Below are 20,632 nucleotides of genomic sequence, written 5' to 3'. Positions count from 1 at the left end.
ATCAACCTTCAGCTTAACAGGCCCATAGTATCCAGCAGACTTTTCCATGAAGCAGTAAATTTGAAAGCAGCTCTGCTTATATTGGCAGTTTATCTGTCACTTTCTTCTGTGTCCTGCAGAATAGACCTCTAGCAGACTCTTTTATGAAGTAGGAACCCTTAAGGACTGTCTCATCTTCTTTAGAAAACTTCAGCAGTTATTTTTCCATGGGTCCTGCATGTCCAGTTCACATACCATACCATTAAGCAGTCCAGGCAAGAGCAGTTTATTGCCCAAATGGCTAGTGAACTCCATAAGGAGACTCTTTGATGCCCATATTCCTCTTGAAGTAATTGGTGCTGCCAGAAACAGATGTGTCTCATTGTCATGAAAAGTCCTAAGTTCTTAAACATTTTAAATGCAATATTCTGTAGTCTTCGAAAGGTTTGAAGAACACCTATCCATCTGAAATACATATTTGTCGGTCTAGAAAATCTAACTAACATAACTACATGCTTGACTATTATAGATGACTCTCTATTAACTAATATTTCTTAATTATACATTATATTTTTAAGTGAACTGTTTAATCACAATACCTTAATCAAGAGCAGAAATATACAGATAAAAAAACAAAATTGACCTTAAATTTGTATCAATAAACCAGTATCCATACCAATGCAAATCTATATAGCATATCCCCCTTTAAATGTAAACAAACATTTATAGACAATATTTGGGAATGTGGGTGTAGTTCTCTCCATACTGCATCTTGCTTTTTGTTGAGCAAAGTATTTTGGGGGGTATTCATGGCAAACTTTCTGGGGGTCTTAGTACATCAAATCATATTAGTCTGGAATGATCCCATAGGTTCTCATCCTTTGTGGAAACAAAAGTAGAACCTCTTTTTCAAAACAACACATCTATAGACTTGAATTTTGAAGACAAAATACCTTTAAAGTATATATGTTGGTTACTTAGCTCCTTCACAGTCAAAAAATTCAAAGAAAACACAGAATACACATAATTTAGACTCTCTTTTTATATTCCATCTTTACATGGCTTATTCTTTATTCCTTTTAATTTATGACTGTCTACACTCTGTCTCTTTAAAAACTTTTATTTTTTATAAACCATTTACTTCCCTTTATAACTCTCTATACTCTTTTTCTTCTCTGTCCCAAGCCTGCATATATTTTTTAAACACACTGTGTCTTGTTTAAAGGTCTTTTATGTCTGAATCTGTCCTATTGTATATTTGAAATTCTTTTCTGACCAGAAATGCTTCTTAAGATGCTAAGCCCTCCTTCTGCTCTTTTACTGGACATTGGAGCAGAATATGAGCAAGGAAGTCAGGACCAGGAGGGGTTGGTTCACCCACTGACTGGAAACAAATGAGGATGGGATCAAACTGGACCCTCTGAATGTAGTTGACAATTGTGGCAGACTGAGGGGCCAGTGATAATGGCACTGGAATTTATCTCTACTTCATGTGCTGGCTTTTTGGGATCCTATTCTATTTGGATGCATACCTTCCTAAGCCTGAATATAGTGGGGAGGGCCTTGGACTTCCTACAGGGCAGGGTGTCTTGCCCTCTCTTAGGACTGGAGGGTGTGTGAGGGAGCAGAGGGAAGTTGGAGGAGGGGAGAAAAAAATAAAATGCTAAGCCCTTCTTATGAACTAAAGCGACACCATTGCTAGGGTATATATGGCACTGCCTGCTCTCCCTGCCGAGTCCAGCATGGCAGAGCTTTTCCTGACTCTGATAGCCATGCTCACAACCAGTCTGTGTTGCCATATTTAGGCGCACAGACAGTCTTTGTTGCCATTAAGCAAGCTGTAGCAGTCTGCTCACAAACCCCATTTAAATGCTCATTCTCCTGAAAGAGCCAGAGGTCACACTGGCAGCATGGCCCAGAAAGCCAACATTTCAAATCATATGGCTTTTTTTCTGCTACTGATGAATCAGTAAGACTTTTCTTAAAGGCACCGCAGCATACCAAATGCAGCCAAACTTTGTTTTTTTAGTGTTTAGAATTCCTTTCTAAGTCCTCTCAGGTTTTACATGGATTTAGTCCACCATATTGGAATGCCAATTTGTTGTTAGTGACCGCTAGTTCATTTACCAGCTGCCCAGCAGCTCAGACCTGAAATAATCACACAAAAACTATATTATTTGCAATACTGTTTGGCCAATAGCTTAAGCATTACCACGAAGTGATGGTCTACCAGCAAAGTGTCAGCATGTCTGTCTCTGGCAGAGGCTCCATGCCTTCTTTGAAATCCAATCTGTTTTCTCCCAGCATTCACTTTAGTTTTCCCTGCCTACCTAAGTTCTGCCCTATCAACAGGCCAAGGTTTCTTTATTGATCAATGGTATTCACAGCATATGGAGGGGAATCCCACATTACAGCCAGAAGGCAGCTTAATTGGTTAGAGGGTAAACTTTCCAGGTAGTTCAGTGTGTCTGAGCCTCTTCCAGATTGTTCAGGTGTTCATTGCTACTTCCAGGCTGCTCAAATTATCTGAACATGCATCTTTGTCCTTACTACCAAAATATACTTCAGGAAGAAAGGCCTGATGAATCTGGTCATTTTCAGGGACTTCATGATGACCATGAGTTTTTATTTCCCAAACTTAATGAATTTTCCTACAATATGGAAAGTTTCCCCTCCCCTTAGAACATCCTGTAGCTTTACCTCCCTTTTCACATTCTGTCTTTAATCATACCATAGTTTCACCACTCTTTAACATCCTGTATCTTAATGAGCATCCCTCCAAGATGAAGGTTTTAATCTCAGAGGAAATAATTCATGGTAAGAACTGCCTTTGGTCTTCATCCTTTGTAATACTTGCCTTCTCAGTGGCCTAGATTTTAACTATTGGAATAGTTTAATCTATGTTTCCCTCTCTTTTCCATGTCTCTTTCAATGATAGCAAAAACTGTGAAATATTTTTATATGGTTCTCACTGATATTCCTTCTTAAAGAAAATATATTTTGTAGCCTCTTTCTTAAATGCCTTAGTAACATTTTTGATGTTTTGAAAAACACACACACACACACAACAAATGCAACTTAAAGAGTAAACAGTTTACTTTAGTTTATGCATTTAGAGGGGTAAGAGTCCATCATGATGGGTATGCATGGCAGTAAGCCACAGACATGGTTGCAGAAACAGAAAGTGGAGATGCTGGGGCCAGTGCCAGTGGTGGCCAGGTCCCACAGAGGAAATATGTAGTTGGTGAGGGAAGAATGAGCCAGGCAGGATGGTTGGGAGAATCTTGCAGCCTGACTGACTAGCAGTCAGAGTCTTTCGTATTTATACAGAATTAAGTAAGCATGGATAGATTCATGTTGTTTCAAAACATAGATCATACCATTTCTGTTTTTGGACATGCGTTTCACTTTTTCTTACATATCTTTTAGTCATCTTGATAAACCATAACATAATGGAATTATCTTTTATAATCGTTTCCCCCTGAAGTATAATCATCATTGATAAAGTTGTCTTTTATAACCATCTTTGCTCATTAATCCCATGACACAAATTTTAAGAATCTCAAGGCATATGTTCTCAGGCTGGTAGCTTTTGTGGCTTCAAGGACACTAGATCTAAATAAAATTTCCAAGCCAGCCTGTGCAGATTGCCGTGTGCTAAGCAGTGTACTATTAACTCTTAATGGTGAGCATGGCCAAGAGAAAGTCTCAGACCAAAGCTGCTGAATTTATTATTCAAATTCTGGCATAATAAAATGTTTACATTTTATATCTTTATGGAATTTGTTTATATGTCTAATCCTACCTTTCTTTTGTTATTTGATCATATGACACCACAGTGGCTCTGAATGTCCTAACTTTTCTAAGAAAGGAAGGTCCCGATACCTCATCCTCTTTTCGTCTTTCCACTCCATACTTTGTTCATCAGTATAAATCTTTATGTAGGGCAGATGTAACTTCAGCTAATCTAACATTGCTTCTGTATATGCCACATGGTTTCCTGAGTGTATAGTGGGAAGAGGCTTTTGATGTGATATGTGGTCAACTGGGGTAGCCCACCAAAACTTGTTGACCTTTTTAAGTTTACTTTTCTTTGATTATCTTGTTCCAGAGTAAGTGTAAAGGCAGATGATTTTAAGAATATCTCATAGTGCCATATAGTCTCTGACTTATTTATGTGTGCCACAGCTTCCTAAGACACTGCCAAATCTCTGAAGTAATAGGCTTTCTCCAGAGTCACTTTTGTGAGCAACGTCATTTGTATTCTTTATTTAAGTCTGTGGTCCATTCTGAGTTAGTTGCTGTGAAAGTTATAAGGGACAAGAGTCAATTCATTATTTTAAAATTATCTCCTCCTAATTGTAAACAGAGGCTGTGCTTTCATTTCCTGGCCACCCAGTCCTCAATAATCATAAAAAAAATCTATACTAATTACAACACTATTTGGCCAATGGTCCAGATATATTCCTAGATAGCTCTTAAATCTTAAATTAACCCATTTCTATTAATCTGTGTATTGCCATGAGGCTGTGGCTTGCTAGTAAGGTTCTGGTGTTTTTCTACTTTGGCAGCTATGTGGCATCTGCCTCACCCTGCCCTTTTCTTCCTGCATTCCCCTTAGTTTTTGTGCCTAGCTATATTTTGCCTTGCCATATGAAAAGTAGCTATTTTTTATTAACCAATGGTATTAAAACTTATCCACAGCATAAAAAGGGGATCCCACATAACCCAATTGCTTTCCTTTTGTTCCTCTGTCTTGGTATATAAACTTGACAAACTGTCAGTTTCTATAGGTCTATTTCTGAACTCTCTGTTTGGTCCCTTTGATCTATTTCCCCATTCTTCGACCAGTATAAACTATTCTGGCTGCTGTAGATTTATAGTTAGTCTTGAACTCAGGTACTGAAAGTCCTTGAAATTTTTTTCTCCTTCAATATTGCATTCCTCATTCTGGGTCATTTGTCTCTCACATAAACTATAAAGGTACTTCATTAATATCTACTAAATTATTTGCTGGGCTCAATTGACAATTTATTAACTGTGTGTGTGTGTGTTTGAAACTAAGAAGACCTGACATGTCCACACTCAGTTTTTCTGTAAACACAAATGGAGAATAGCTGCTATTTGCTTTGTAAATTTTCTTCCATTCAAAATTTGAATAATGAAGGCCTTATATAATGAGAAATGAAGTATTCATACTATTTCTATCCTCATACAGACTAGGGGAATTTGATACAATATTTTTCTTAGCTATTCAGACGACTTCACAAATGAAATTGTCTGTACCTGGTTTCTTCTATTTTGAAAGTATATTGGCTAGTAAATGAACTTTTTAGAAAGATACAGGCTGGTTTAGATTTTTGATTTGTCTTATAGATTGTGTTTTTCAAAGAATAGGTGCAAGTCACCTATATTATTAAAATTGTAGGCACAGTGTTCATACTTGTTTACAGTATCCCTTTTAGTTCTTTAAATGCCCATGTTATTTGTAGTAATGGCTCTTCTACCCCCATGATGACTGTAGTAATGGTTCTTCAATCCCTCTTTGTAGTGATGGCTTTTCTATGGCCATGCTATCTGAGGTGATGGTTCTTCTATACTCATTATTTCTGTAGTGATGGTTCTTCTACAGCCATGTTTTCTGTGGTGATGGCTCTTCTATGTCCATCCTGTATGTAGTGATGGATCTTCTATGCCCATGCTATCTGTATTGACGGTTCTTCTTTGCCAATCCTGTCTGTAGTGATGGCTCTTCTTTCGAAAATTAAATTGTATCTTTACACTTTTCTTCACAGTAAGACCAGTTACAATTTTACTATTTTGATTTCAAAAGAACTGGGTCTTGTTTCTGTTGATTTCTTTTATTGCTTAAAAACATTTGATGCTCTTGTAGAGGATGCATATTTGATTCACAGTACCCATATAGCAGCTTACAACCACCTTTAACTCCAATTCTATGAGATCATATGACCTTGTCTGGCCTCATGGCACTACACATATGTGATACACACTCATGCAAGTAGGTAAAATATTAATGCTTAAAACAAACTAGGTAAATCATTTTTAAAAGAAAAATTTTAATCACTTGGATTAAATTATAAAATCAATAGACTTTATGTTACTTTTATTTCTTCCTTAGTTACTTTTTATCTAGATCTGTGTTTAGAATATATAAGCATTCCCTCTTTTTAAATGACTTCTTTTGACATCTTGCAAAGTATGTTTACTGGCAACTAATTTACTAAATTGTTGTTTGTCTGAAAAACTATTTCTTGAAGGTGAAAATGATATGGTAAATAAGATATGTGTGATAAGGTTTTAGTGAACTTTGATTATTGACTGTAGCATTTCTCAAATATTGTTTCATCTTTTTGCTCTCTCAACATATAGGTGGTACCGGCTGATAACTGTGAACTAGAGTTGGGTGCTTGCCTCCTATCACATAGACTTGGCTATGGCTCAGCATTCATTCGTTTATCTCTTCATGAAGCTTTGCTCTAAGAAAGTTTCTTTTCAAATCAAGTCCTATTAAGAACAAAAAGATTAAGTTTAGTGCTGCACATAGCATTCTCATTATTTAGGAGTCAGTGTGGGAAGACTGTAAGTTCAAGGTCAGCCTGGGCTACATAACAAGACTCTCTCTCTAAAGTCCACAAAGAAACAAATAAAACCTCATTGGATACTGTATATTTCAAAATGATCTTTTCTTCCCCCATTCAAGTATTTTCCTCCAAGGTTTGCTAAAGGTTTGAAACTTGTAAAAATTCATAGAGAGAATAACTTCCTAACAAGATGAGTCTTTGACTGCACTTTCTCTTAGATTCAGCAAGGATGTAAAAAGGATAGGATCTGGCAGATAATGCAGAGAATTTCTAACCATAGCCACATTCATAGCTGTGCATTCAGCAATTCAATTACAGTTGTGGTTGTCTTTTCTGCTACTAACTCTTATTTGTCTGGAGCTGTTGACTGAGGTTTCTGTCCTGCTCTGTTCCTGCAATCATTAAATTCCAAAGAAATCACAAAGAGGTCACCATTAGTTATAAACTGATTGGCCCATTAGCTCAGGCTTTTTATTAACTCTTATAACTTATATTAACCCATTATTCTTGTCTATGTTAGTCATATCGCTCGATACCTTTTTCAGTGAGGCAGTCACATCTTGCTTCTTCTTGGCAGAACCAGAACTGCAGAGGAATCGGCTTCCTTCTTTCCAGAATTCTCTTGTTCTCCTTCACCTGCCTCTACTCCTTGTCTGGTTGTCTTGCCTATACTTCCTGCCTGGCTATTGGCCAACCAGCATTTATTTAAAATATAATTGATACAATACAGACCATGGTCCCACACCACTTCCCCCTCTTTTTTTAAACAAAGGAAAATTGGGTTTCTGCTTTTACAAATGATAGGTCTCAATTTTTCTGACCCTTCTCTCCAATCCCAGAGAAGGAAATGGTTTGCTGCATATTTTCATATCTTGGCAATCCAAGAAAAGTTAGTTTTTCAGTTCTCTTCTTTATTTTAAGGATAGGATGGCAACTTCTTCCTACTGATGCATAATCCTAATTTCTCACTCCCCAACATTTTACAGTTAGGTTCACTGTCAACATCTTGTCAATTCAAGACTTATCCTTAAATTTTTATTATTATTTCCTTAGTGTACAAGCAAGCATCTTATTTCTACATATGTGAATACTTTCTTAGTCACATTTTGCTAAATTTAATCATAAATTTGTTGTAATAGTTGGTGTCTTCCTTTTGAAAATTTCTAAAATTTTCTGATCTGTTGTTATATCATTAATCATCTATTTGAAAAATTGCATGCTTTGACATTTTAGATGCAGAATTCTATGCTCAAGAGATAAACCTTTTTACTAGTGATTCTTAGCATCATGTGCAATGCAGGATCTACTGGAGTTGGCAGGGATGTGATAAGATTTTCTTTTATGCAGGTAGATCTATTAATTTTCTAAATGTTTTGAAGCTACTGAAAGAATTATGGGTGTTTTTTGCTGTAGGCCTCTCATTGGGGGAATATCAGTCAGAAACCCATGTTGGGACATTATATGTCAGGGTCTAGTCTTGACGGGGTTCATATCTTCCAGGGGTAGGAGCATGTGGATTAGAAATATTAGACAGAATAAATAGAGATACAGAGATACAGAATAGAATCTGGATGGTGATTCACTCAATACTGAATACTGAATAAAAAACATTTATTTTCCATATGCTTATATACCCCAACCCCAAGAGGGGATAAGAAGGTAAAAGACTGGTTTAACATTATACAAAGAAGAAACAGAGCAATTTACTCTTTAATACCTAAAGAATCAAGCTACTATACTCTGAGTTAAGTATTCTGTTGTTTAGGCAGGACATGTATCAACCACAACTTAGGCTAAGCATCCTGTAAGAAGTCACTCCCTGGGTCAAACCCCTTTTCATATCCTTGATGGAGCAGAAATAGGCCTGAACTCTCTGACCTTTGGTCAAAGTGGAACAGATGCACCTCTGTGGGCCATCTTAATACCCAAAACACCAAAGTAATTACACCCTAGGTCAAGGTATCTTGTTAATAGTTACACCTTAAATCAAACCTTTCATCAATAACCACGAAGGAGCAGGAATAGACCTGAACTCTCTGACCTTTAGGCAAGGTGGAACAGACTTCTGTGGGCTCCCACAATTTTTATTTTCTAGGCTTGTATATGTGTATCAATAAGTAGATTTCTTCTCTGCCCTAATGATGATTTGCAAGTCTGTTTAGCTTGCATATCTTCTAGAATTTTTAAAAATATTCAAATTATTTACTTTTATGTTTATAAATATTTTGTTTGTCTGTATATCTGAGCAACACATGCATACAGTACCTCAGGAAGCCATTGCATCTCCCAGAACTGGAGTTAGTTTGTTGTAAGTCACCATGTGTGTGCTAGAAACTGAACACAGAACCCCAAGTAGAGCAGCTAGTGCTCTTAAATGCTGAGCCATCTCTCAATTCTGCTGCAAGAACTTCTGGTAATTCTATTTTTATACTCTTTAATAATCACAAAGTCATACAACACTTCTGAGTATCTCTTGGGAAAACATGACTTTCAGCTTTGTCATCTAAAGCATGGTTTTCCACTTTTACTTACTTTATAGGGTAACGGAATTAGTTAAGTTTTTGTATGAATTAACTAGGGACTTTTTTCAGGGTAAAGACAAAGATTTCACAGAAGGCAAAAAACTTTAGTCACCAGTCAGCCATAGGCTGGTCTTTCTACATACTTCCAAATAAGCTTTGGTCAGAGTTTCCTGTATTTGTGAGGAACAAGCCTCTCTAGGAGCATAGGAGTGTGGAGAGTGTTGGGTCTAGAAGCAAAATCCCAAATCTCATAATCACAAATCTTTCTTCAGCTGTTCTGCTGAGCAGGACCCTAAGATGTTGGCATTTTATCCTATAAGGTTATGACCCTCAACTCTTAGAAGCCCAATAGTTGTCATTAACCTTACACTGAGTAGCAGAGATAGACAGGAATTAGACACCTGTATTAATACTAGTCAAAATACTAAGTAGCCATGCCCATTAATGGACCAATGTGAAGTTATTAGAAGAGAAAGCCAAGACCAAATTCACAGGCCCGAAGTCTAGGGATGAAGGAAAATGTGAAGACAGCCTTATGCAGATTTGATTGAGCAGGTCTCTGGTTACTAAGATTTTCCATATGAGTCAAAAAAGTAATAACTCATGCTCAGGTCAAGCATGTTGGCACACGTCTGACATCTTAGCAAGTGACAGACAGAGGCAGGACAACTCTAGATACATGGCCAACATAGTCTGTACAATGAAGCCTTGTCATTATATGTGTGTTTTTTTCAAATCTGCAAATCTAGTATAATTTCAAACATTACATTAAAATTATTATATTAAGGAAACAATTTATAACCAAAAATTCACATTGTAAGTAAAGCTCTTAACTGTAGGAGGACCTGGAGACAGCTCAGGAAGAAAGGATCTGTTGAGTAAATTTGTTGCTACCATGCCTGAGTCTAATCAAATCACAGGAGGCACATATGTATAGAATAAGGAGAAAAGGGACTCAAGCAGGTTGTCCTCTGAATTCTACATGCACTATGGCATATATGTACCAACATAAACACAACAAATAAATAATAACAAAATTAAAATATAACACAAAAGCAGCGAGAGTTGATGGCATGGATATTGGTTAGAATTTCACTGAAGGATAAGAATTATGTCCAAGAACACATCAAACGTAGGTGAAAGTAATCAAATAAAGTGTCTGGAAAGTAAAAGTTAGAAATTTTGTGGGAAATGCTCCAGGAATTAAAGATCTTTATTTGGTTACTTTCAAAACACCCCTACCAAAACTCTGTAGGGTCAGATCTGCCTGCAAGATCCCTCTCTTTCCCTGATTTCTTATACCAACACCCCACAGGCAACACTGGAGAGCAGAAACTACACAACAAAATCTGCCCTTGCCTGTCTCTATATTACCTTTGTTTCCCTCTGTAACATTCTTACAACTTATTCATGATTATTTATTCTATTTAACTATGAGCTCAGCTTAGCAAATAGTTCCTTGCTCATCTTCATTATGGCTCTCAAAATTGACCTACAATAGTTTCTCTTGTAAGACATATTATTTGTAAACTTTTTATTTATTGTATATGCATGTATGCGAGTTATACGTGCTGTGTGTGTATGTGTGTGTGTGTGTGGTGTGTGTGTGTGCACGCATGCATGTTTGTGTGCCTATGTGCTAAGGAGTGCATGTCATGCTACACATATGAATGCAAGAGGAAAATATGAAGGAGTTGGCTCTTGCCTTCCTGGAGATTGATCTGAGACCATGAGGTTTGGAAGGAAGTACCTGTGCCTGCTGAACCATATCACATCTTTATGTTACATTTAAAATATACACTGGCCTCCTGATGTGAGGCTTCTTTGTACCTTCCCACATTTTCTCTTCCTCCCTTCTTTCCTCCTTCCATCCTTCTTTCTGTCTCTTTTTCTCTCCCTCCCTTCCTATCACCCCCTCTCTGTTTTTCAACAGCCCCATACTCTTCAGTGGCCCAGAAGCTTTCACCTGCTGCCTGTTTCACACTAAATGCTGTTTCTTCTTTAATGGGTAAATTTCTTTGAGCTCCTAATATTTATTTCATAAATTAATGGCTACATCTATAAACGCTTCACTTGGGAGGGGCTCAATCAATCACTTTTTCCTGAGTATTTCATAACATAGATTTATGGTGGTGTTAGGACTCAGTCCTCATTACAGTTTGCCTCTGACTCTTTGTCCTCAGGTGATTTTAATTTTCTTAGGGGATTTCATAGTTATTTTTACTGTCCATGACCCTTTGAACCATTCTTGACACTGAAGTTGCGCAAAGCAAGTGCCTTATTATAATTGCAGTTAATGTTTGTTAAGCAAATCAATTATCACCCAGAAAAGGCTACTGAATCCTTCAAAACTGCACAGGGGACTCAGTTGCACCTGGAGCTGTCACCTGATATCAAGCTCAGATCCATGGCCAAAATAAATAAACCCTTGCCAGGATCACAGGTAAATATAGACTTTAACTCCTCTTGGTTCTGTCAGGTCTAGTTTAAGATCTACTGTGCTGGAAAGGGAACTAACTGCTCTTCCAGAGGACCCAGGTTCAGTTCTAAGCATGCACAAGTCCATTTATAATCATCAGTAACTCTAGTTCCAAGGGATTCTATACCCTCTTCTGGTGCTCATGGGCATGCATGCACTTGGCACACTGACATATGTATGCAAAGAAAATACGGATTCACAAACAGTAAAATATTTGTTAAAAAATTAAAATCTCTCGTGGTCCTGACTTCCTTGCTCATCTTCTCCCTCCTTCTGCTCCTCATTGGGACCTTGGGAACTCAGTCCAGTGCTCCAGTGTGGGTCTCTGTCTCTTTCTCCATCCATCACCAGATGAAGGTTCTATGGTGATATGCAAGATATTCGTCAGTATTGCTATAGGATAGGGTCATTTCAGGTTCCCTATCCTCAGCTGCCCAAGGAACTAACTGGGGACATCGCCTTGGGCTCCCGGGAGCCACTCTGGGTTCAAGTCTCTTGCCAACCCTAAGGTGGCTCCCTTAACTAAGAATTGTGCTTCCGTGCTCCCCTATCCAACCTTCCTTTATCCCAATCATCCTGTTTCCCCAAGTTCCCCCCATCCTCCCCTTCTCACTTTTCTCTCCCCATCTCAGTGGGGCTGATCTATTGGGAGCTGACCAAGGCCAGCTGGACTGTGACTGAAAAAGCATGGGATAAAACCAAACTCTCTGAACATGGCGAACAATGAAGGCTGATGAGAAGCCAAGGACAATGGCACGGGGTTTTGATCCTACTTCATGTTCTGGCTTTGTGGGAGCCTAGCCAGTTTGGATGCTCACCTTCCTAGACCTGGATGGAGAGGGGAGGACCTTGGACTTTCCACAGGGCAGGGAACCCTGTCTGCTCTTTGGACTTGAGAGGGAGGGGGGGAGAAGTGGGGGGAGGGGGAGAAGGGTGGGAGGAGGGGGAGGGTAATGGGAGGCTGGGAGGAGGCGGAAACTTTTTTTCCTTTTCTCAATAAAAAAAAGAAAAAGAAAAAAAAGTTAAAATCTACTGAATGACCGTGAGCCAATGGACTTACAGCAGAGATTTCAGCCATAGAAAAAAAATTAAAGAGTGAGGACAGGGAAAGATCGAATCTTTAAAACTTATATAATTATTACTTCTCAAAAAGATGTGGGAGAAATGTGCAGGCCAATAAGAATCATTAAATGCATATTTATTAAATTTTGAGAATGATATTATATATCATCCTTTTCCTGAACATAAGCACAGTTTTTTTCTGGACAGATGAGCATAATAGACATTTAAAGAAATCATTAATTAATTAACTAATGTGCATATATGTGTCTAAGTGTATATCTGTGCTTCATGTGCCTGTAGGCTTTCTGAAATTAGTGTTGCTGCTGAATTCTAATTTTAAGTTATGGTGATCTGATAATATATATGGGGTAATTCCAATTTTTTTGTATTTGTTGATTTTTGTTTTGTTTCCTAAATGTGGTCAATTTTTGAGATGGTTCCATGAGGTGCTGAGAAGAAGGTATATTCTTTTGTGTTTGGATGGTATGTTCTATAGATGTCTGTCAAGTCTATTTGAGCCTTAACATGTGTTAGTTCCCTTATTTCTCTGTTAATTTTTTGTTTGACAGACCTGTCCAGTGGGGAGAGTGGAGTGTTGAAGTTTCCCACTATTTGTGTGGGGTATACTGTGTGATTTAAGATTTAGAAGTGTTTCTTTTACATATGAGGGTACCTTTATATTCGAGGCATGGATGGTCAGTATTGAGATTTCCTCTTGATGAATTTTTTCTGTGACTAATATGAAATGTCCTTCTTTGTCTCTTTTGATTGATTTTAATTTGAAGTCTATTTTTTAGATATTAGGGTAGCTACACCATTTTATTTCTTATGTCCATTTGATTGGAAATTTTTTCTCAACCATTTATTCTGAGGCTATGTATGTTTTTGAGGTTGAAGTGTGTTTTTTTTTGTATGCAGCAGAAGGATAAATTCTGTTTTCATGTTTAATCTGTTAACCTGTGTCTCTCTTTTTTTGTCTTTTTTAAAAAAATAATTTATTATTTATTTAAAAATTTCCACCTTCTCCCCTCCTCCCATTTGCCTCCCACTCCCCCTATCCCCCTTTCCTTCCCTCTTCAGTCCAAAGAGCAATCGGGGTTCCCTGCCCTGTGGGAAGTCCAAGATCCTCCCTACTCCATCTAGGACTAGGAAGGTGAGCATCCAAACAGACTAGGCTCCCACAAAGTCATTACATGCAGTATGATCAAAACCCGGTGCCATTGTCCTTGGCTTCTCAGTCAGCCCTCCTTGTCATCCACGTTCAGGGAGTCCAGTTTGATCACATGCTCCATCATCCAGCTGACCTTGGTGAGTTCCCAGTAGATCAGCCCCACCGTCTCAGTGTGTGGGCGCACGCCGCGGTCCTGACTTCCTTGCTCATGTTCTCCCCCCTTCTGCTCCTCATTTGGAACCTAGGAGCTCAGTCCAGTGTTCCAGTGTGAGTCTCTGTTTCTAGTTTCATCCATCTCCAGATGAAGTTTCTATGGTGATATGCAAGATATTCATCAGTATAGCTATAGGATAGGGCCTTTTCAGGCTCTCTTTCCCCAGCTGCCCAAGGATTCTAGCCATAGATAAAGAAAATTGAGCCTATAATATGAGATTCTAGAGAAGCTAAATAAAAAGGTGATCCCAAAGAAAGACATATAGTTATCCTCCTGATAACTGGAAGGAGATAGTTGGAAGGAGACAGGATTGCCAGGCAAAAATTGGAAACTTGGGAGGGGGGATGGGGTGGGGGTAAGGGGAATTGGGGAGAAAAAAAGTGAGAAGGGGAGGATGGGGAGAGCTTGGGGGAATGGGACAGTTGGGATGGAGGCAGGGTGGATATGGGAGTAGGGAAGTATATATCTTAATTAAGGGAGCCATTTTAGGGTCGGCGAGAGACTTGACTCTAGAGGTTCCCAGGTGTCCATGGAGATGACATCTCATTATTTCTGAAATAGTGTGCTTTTACTTCCATTTGTTTCTAGGCATTTCCAAAAATATTCCGAAATTCCTTCATGATCCATTAGTTGTTTCCAAATGTGTGGTTTAAGTCACATATATGTAATATTTTTTGTATTTATTCTGTTCTTACTTTTTTTTAACCTATCTTGGTAGGGAAAATAGTTCATATATTTTAATCTTTTAAAAATTGCTTTTGGCTGGGAGATAACTCAGTCAGTAAAGCATTTTTATTGGGAGACCCATGTTTGAATTCTAGAACTCATGCAAAAAGAATGGTGTGGCAGTGTGCTCTTTTAATCCCAGAGTGATCAGGTTGAGGCAGACTTCCCTGTACTCTCTTGTCAGTTTTCCTAGAATACCTGATAAGGTTCAGGTCTATGTGAGACCCCATTTCACACACACAAAAAGTAGACAATAGCTCAGAAGTAACACTCAAATAAGTGGGTGTGGCCTTGTTAGAGGAGGTGTGTCATTAGGAGAGGGTTTTGAAGTTTCAAAAAGTCAATGCCATTCCCACGTGGTACTCTCACAGCCTCCTGGTTGTTGTCTCAACATATGGGTGCTCAGTTACTGCTCCAGAACCATGTCTTCCTTCCTGCAGTTCCTGCAGTCATGTTCCCCACCATGATGATTATTGACTAATTTTCTAAAATTGTCAATAAGCCTTAAATTATATTATTTCCTTTATAAGTTGCCATTTATCATGTTAACTCAACATGACAATAGAAAAGTAGTTAAAACAGCATCTTACATTAAATGTCAGTCATTCTTGTTGTCTGCACCACCTCCATTAATTTCTAAGATTTCTATTTACATCCAGCTTCCCCAAAACATGGCTTTGAAAGTACCCTGCCCATCCCTAGAATTGGAATGTACTGCAAATAAGATTAAGCTAAAAGTGATACACTACAGATATTAGAAATCAGTTTATGATCTCTCAGTTGTAACCAGACATTTTTCTCCTGCCAGACATTGTAATATTGGGGTTTCCTTCTTTGGCCTACAGGCTTAACATGTCTGAAAGACTTTTTTCTGTGAAGCAGCGAATTTTGTCTTGGAAAAGTTCATCAGTTATCTTTGTGTCCTGATGGTTCAGTTTGGGCAGTAACTGTCAGCAATTTGAGGCAAGGGCAATTTCTTTGCCCATAGGGCTAGCTTTTGCCATGAAGAAAACAAACTCTATGTGGAGTTTCTATGATGACTCATTTTCTCTAAATATATTTAGATTAATTTGTCATTGTTTAGGGAGGTTAGTTACAAGTTGTTATTGGTAATGATCAGGAAAAAAGCAAAATAAACGAGATTATATTCTGGGATCCCATTCTAAAAAGAAAAAAGGAGTATATGGAAACAGGATAAAAGTATACATTTTTGAATCTACTTTAATCCAAAAACAACTATTAATCTTAAATATTTTACATCAGTATGGATTTTGATGTATTGATAAAAATTTAAAGTTAGTTTTGCTATATTGTATGTATATTTCTACTTTTTTAAAGGTATTAAGTTTATGCCACTCATTTAAATGTAACGTATAATTAAGAAATACAGATTAATAGTCATCTATAATAGTAAAACTTATAGTCATGTTAATTGTTTTCAAGTCATACACAGATATATTTAGAGAGATGGTCTTTAAATACTTCAAAGACCTATGGAATATGACATTTAAAATGTTTAACAACCTAAGCCTTTTTATTATAATGAGACACATCTTCTGCTAGTAGCACGAATCTACTCCAGAGTTTGCCTAACTTTGCTAAAACATGACAGAACAGTCCTTCAAAATTCCCTACTTCACAGGAAAGTCTGTGAGACATGCTAGACCTGTAGGCCAGAGTTGAATTCCCCAGTGTTGCAGAGGAACTTTGTATAACTGTCCAAGTAGCTTGAGGTCCCTGTTATTAGATAACATTTTACTCTTCTGGAATCTTTGATGGAGTGAGTTGAAGACTAGATATTTTTAGTTTTCTTCAGTTATGCGAAAAGATAAATTAGATACAAAACTTTAAATTCACAGACAGAAGAGATATAACTAAGTATTGCCTCTAGATTTGCCAAATGCAAATGGATTAGATATTGTTACTGTACTTCTTAATAACTTTTTGTTGTATATAATCTTACTATGTTAAGTCCTTATTTTTTAATTAGATGAAAAGTGGGAAATACTGTGGAATAATCCTCTTGTACACTGTAAAGGTTTGCCAGTTGAACTGGTTTAACAAAGCATTGGTTTGCCAGAGGCTGGGCAGGAAGTATAGATAGTGTGACCCATCTATGGATGATGGGAAGGAGAAGGGTGGAGTCAGGAGTCTCCAGCCAGATGCAGAGGGAGCAAGAGATGAAAATTTTATGTTAATAATGGTACCACCACATGGCAAAGCATAACTAGAAATATGGGCTGATTTAAATGTAGTTTGCTAATAACAAGCCTGAACTATCAACCAGAATTTATAAATAATATTAAACGTTCGAGTGTTTATTTGGGAATGGGAAGTTGGGACAGGAAATGTTCATTTACAGTGTTAACTTTGCTGCTGTAATGATAATCAAGTTAGGAAGTTATGTCAGTTATGTGTTTATACAATGATAACATGAAAAGAGCTAAGGGAATGCCAAATGCTACTGGGGAAAGACTGACAGGCTGTCCTCAATTAAAAAATAAAATAGAAAAACAGAAAAACTGTATTTGTAAGGAAAGTAGAAAAGTATTTGAGTTCCAGAAATAGTATATCCTACTTTGATTAACCTTTCCCATTTTCTTTTCCTTAGATGTTTTTGGCAGCCCTCTCACTCAGCTATATATGCAAGGCACTAGGTGGAATCATTATGAAAAGTTCTATCACGCAAATAGAAAGGAGATTTGACATACCATCTTCCACTTCTGGTTTGATTGATGGAGGATTTGAAATTGGTAATGTTTATTTCTATTTTACTAACAAGACTTAAAGAGGAAAAATATGGTACAGACATGGTCTGTGCCCAAGCGACTCAAGCAGAGATAACTCTGTCCTTTCTCCAAAATATAGCAATATCTGGAGTCATTTTTGTTGTCATATCTTGGGAAGCAATGACACTCATGATGTGTAGGAGTTAACATCAGTTATATCACTAAAAATGGTACAAACTGATTGCCAGTCACGATGGAAAGAGGATTTTGGAAGAGTGACTCTACAGATACATTGCTTTCCTACTAACTCCTATCCTAGTACTATCCAGGCCTGACCTTGCTTAGCTTCTGGGATCAGATGAGACCAAGCTTTTTCAGGGTGGTATGGCCGTAGACTCATATGAACTCCTATGAGACTCCATCTTCCCTCCCTCAAGAAGACCACACATGAAGAAAAGTTGAGAGAGCTATAGTATCTTTGATTTATGGAACAAAGAACAGCTTGGGAATAATAATATTTGTTGGATTTTTGCTTTTTAAATCTTGTGGGGGTGGTGAGGGTAACTTTGCAGCATTAAGGATGTTACTTTTATCTTCATTTTGACTAATATCTTTATTCATCACACTCAAGCTTCATTTAATTACTCAAAGGGATTCTTATCTTATGAAGCAGCAGAAGCTTAATGCCTCTGCTCCTTTTCTGTTAAATTTGTTCATTTATTTCGTAACTCAGCTGTAGTTTCTTCCTCCTCCTTTCCTCCCATTCCCTCTGCTCACCTCCCTTCTGTACCTAACTCCCCAATATAGTCCTTCTCTTTTTCTGTTCAGAAAGGTGCAGGCCTCCAATTGGTGTCAACAAAACATGGCATATCATGTTGAAGCCGGACTAAGCTTCTTTCCTCATATTAAGGCCAATAAAGCAACCCAGTATAGGAATAGGTTCCCAAAGGTCTGCCAGAAGGTCCAAAAACAGGCTCTGCTCTCACCACTAGGAATCCCGTAAGTAGACCAAGCTATTGTCATTGTCACACATACGTAGAAAGCTTAGGCTTAGGTGGGTTCCATCCTAACTTAACTGTCATCCAAGTGTCTGTGAGCTCCTCTGATCCCAGGTTACTTGCCTATGTGGATTCCCTTGTCATGACCTTGACTTCCTGGCTCATACAATCCTCACCCCCCTACTTCAACTGAATTCCCTGAGCTTGGTCTAGTTCTCCATTTCCCAACATCAAGCTAGACAATTTGCAGTCAACATGACATTTCAAATAGTTTTTCCTCTTAGAAATTTTACTAAAGCGCTTAATTAATTGACGTTTTCCTCCCTGAGCTCTGCTCACCTACCTGTTTTCATTTCTGATGTATTTTTATCATTTGTTTATAATCATGCTCATGGTTTATTCTTTTATGATATTTTTGCCAGGAAATGCCATGACAAGTACATATTAAGACTTTAAAGAATGCCAGGAATGTATAAAATCTGCATTAAGTAATGTTTTTCTCTTCATATTAGGAAGACTTTTCTCCATTTGTTTTCATTTTAGTATAATCTAGTCTGCTTTAAGTTCCTCAAAAGGAAAAAAATATGCTTTAACAACATTGCCATCAAATTTAAGTATGTTTTATTGTTTCCAAAACATATTCCATAGACTGGTGCAAAAATAAATAAATTCTCTTTTACAACCCAGAACTCAGTGTCCCCTATGAATTTTCATACAGGTCAGAAGAAATATGATAATATCTAGTTTAAAGTGACTTAAGTATTGATGACCATTCCAAAAATAAAATGTTGATATTCAAAACAAAAACAAAGGACTAGGAAAATAATCCAATTGTTAAGAATTCTTACTGCTTGTTCTGAGGACCCAAGTTTGGTTTACAGGATCCATATCTGGTGGCTCACAACTAACTGTAACTCTACCTCTATGGGATATGACTCTCTCTTCTGGCCTCTGTGAGCACTGCACTCATGTGTACACACACACATATATACATAATTTTACAAAATTAAATAAATCTTCAATAAATAAATGAAACAAATAAAATTGCCCCTGCATATTATAAATCCTATACTTTTCTATAGTCAGTTTAATTAGGGTGAATTTTCCCTCATCATTCAATCTGAGGAAAGGGCCAAATGTTTTCTCTATACTATTTGAGGCTTTCCATTCTACTAGACACATTGACCATCAGCATTTGCTCTGACAAATCAGATTGATATAATTTGGTTTTGTTTTAGGGAATTTGATGGTTATTGTATTTGTGAGTTACTTTGGATCTAGACTGCACAGACCAAAGTTGATTGGAATTGGTTGCTTCATCATGGGCCTTGGGAGTATTATGACTGCAATGCCACATTTCTTCATGGGATAGTAAGTATGCCCTGTGCCTTTCCCACTGACTTGAAACTTAGTAATGGGGTTTCATTTATCTTTCTTGTTTTGAGAAACTTCTTAGAGAACTTCATACATGTGCACAATGAAATATAATCACATATACCCACATTTCCCCTCCAACTCCTCCCACACCCCATAACCCTCCTTCAAACTTGTAAATCCCCTTCTTCATCCTCATTTTAAACTTTCTTTTATAACTATCTAAGTCCCATTAGTGCATGTGCATGTGGGCCATCCAGTGAAGCTTGGCCAAACTACTAATGGCTACAATGTCAAAGTATGATAATTCTCTTTTTCCCAGATGTTATCAACTCTTGCTATCTCCCCAATAACAGCTGGGGCCTGGAGGTCATCTACCCTATCCATGAAGGGATTATAGGAATTATAACTGACTTGATCTTGTGCTGAAAAGAGACTGAGTGCTCACCTCTAAATGGGACTAAAGCTAGAACAGGGGTGATGAGATACCAGAACCCATTTGTAACACACACAGACAGAGTTAATTAATCTTTGCTACACTTGGCATTCACATTGTCACCATACTAATATCATATTCTTCTTACAGTCAAGCATTCAGGAAACTTTCCTCCTTTTATTTTCATCATTTTATTCTCTTCAAACTTATTTGTCTATGTGTGACCTCTTCATCATGCCAACACTTTGCTCTCATGGCTAGCACCAAAATGTTCGCATCTCTGTTGTCCTATCTTCAGTCAAAATCCAGTCATTAGTCCCACTGTTTAACTCTTTCTAAC

General features: G+C 37.6%; 1 protein-coding gene across 3 annotated transcripts in view; it reads left to right on the top strand.

Moving 5' to 3' along the window:
* Nucleotides 1–20,632, top strand: part of Slco1b3 (solute carrier organic anion transporter family member 1B3) — a 1,042,880-nt gene that overhangs the window by 9,355 nt on the left and 1,012,893 nt on the right. For 2 of the 3 annotated variants that reach the window (XM_075982391.1, XM_075982390.1), the window contains exons 3-4: nt 17,367–17,508; nt 19,721–19,853. In XM_075982391.1, the coding sequence (XP_075838506.1) occupies nt 17,367–17,508; nt 19,721–19,853 (275 nt within the window). The remainder of the gene's footprint in view (nt 1–17,366; nt 17,509–19,720; nt 19,854–20,632) is intronic. The other variant, XM_075982392.1, reaches the window with a different exon arrangement.

This window comes from Microtus pennsylvanicus, chromosome 8 (genome assembly GCF_037038515.1).
Source record: "Microtus pennsylvanicus isolate mMicPen1 chromosome 8, mMicPen1.hap1, whole genome shotgun sequence".
In the NCBI taxonomy this organism is placed as follows: domain Eukaryota; kingdom Metazoa; phylum Chordata; class Mammalia; order Rodentia; family Cricetidae; genus Microtus; species Microtus pennsylvanicus.
The sequence above is the reverse complement of the archived record's forward strand: the minus strand, read 5'-3'. Positions and strand labels throughout refer to the sequence as shown.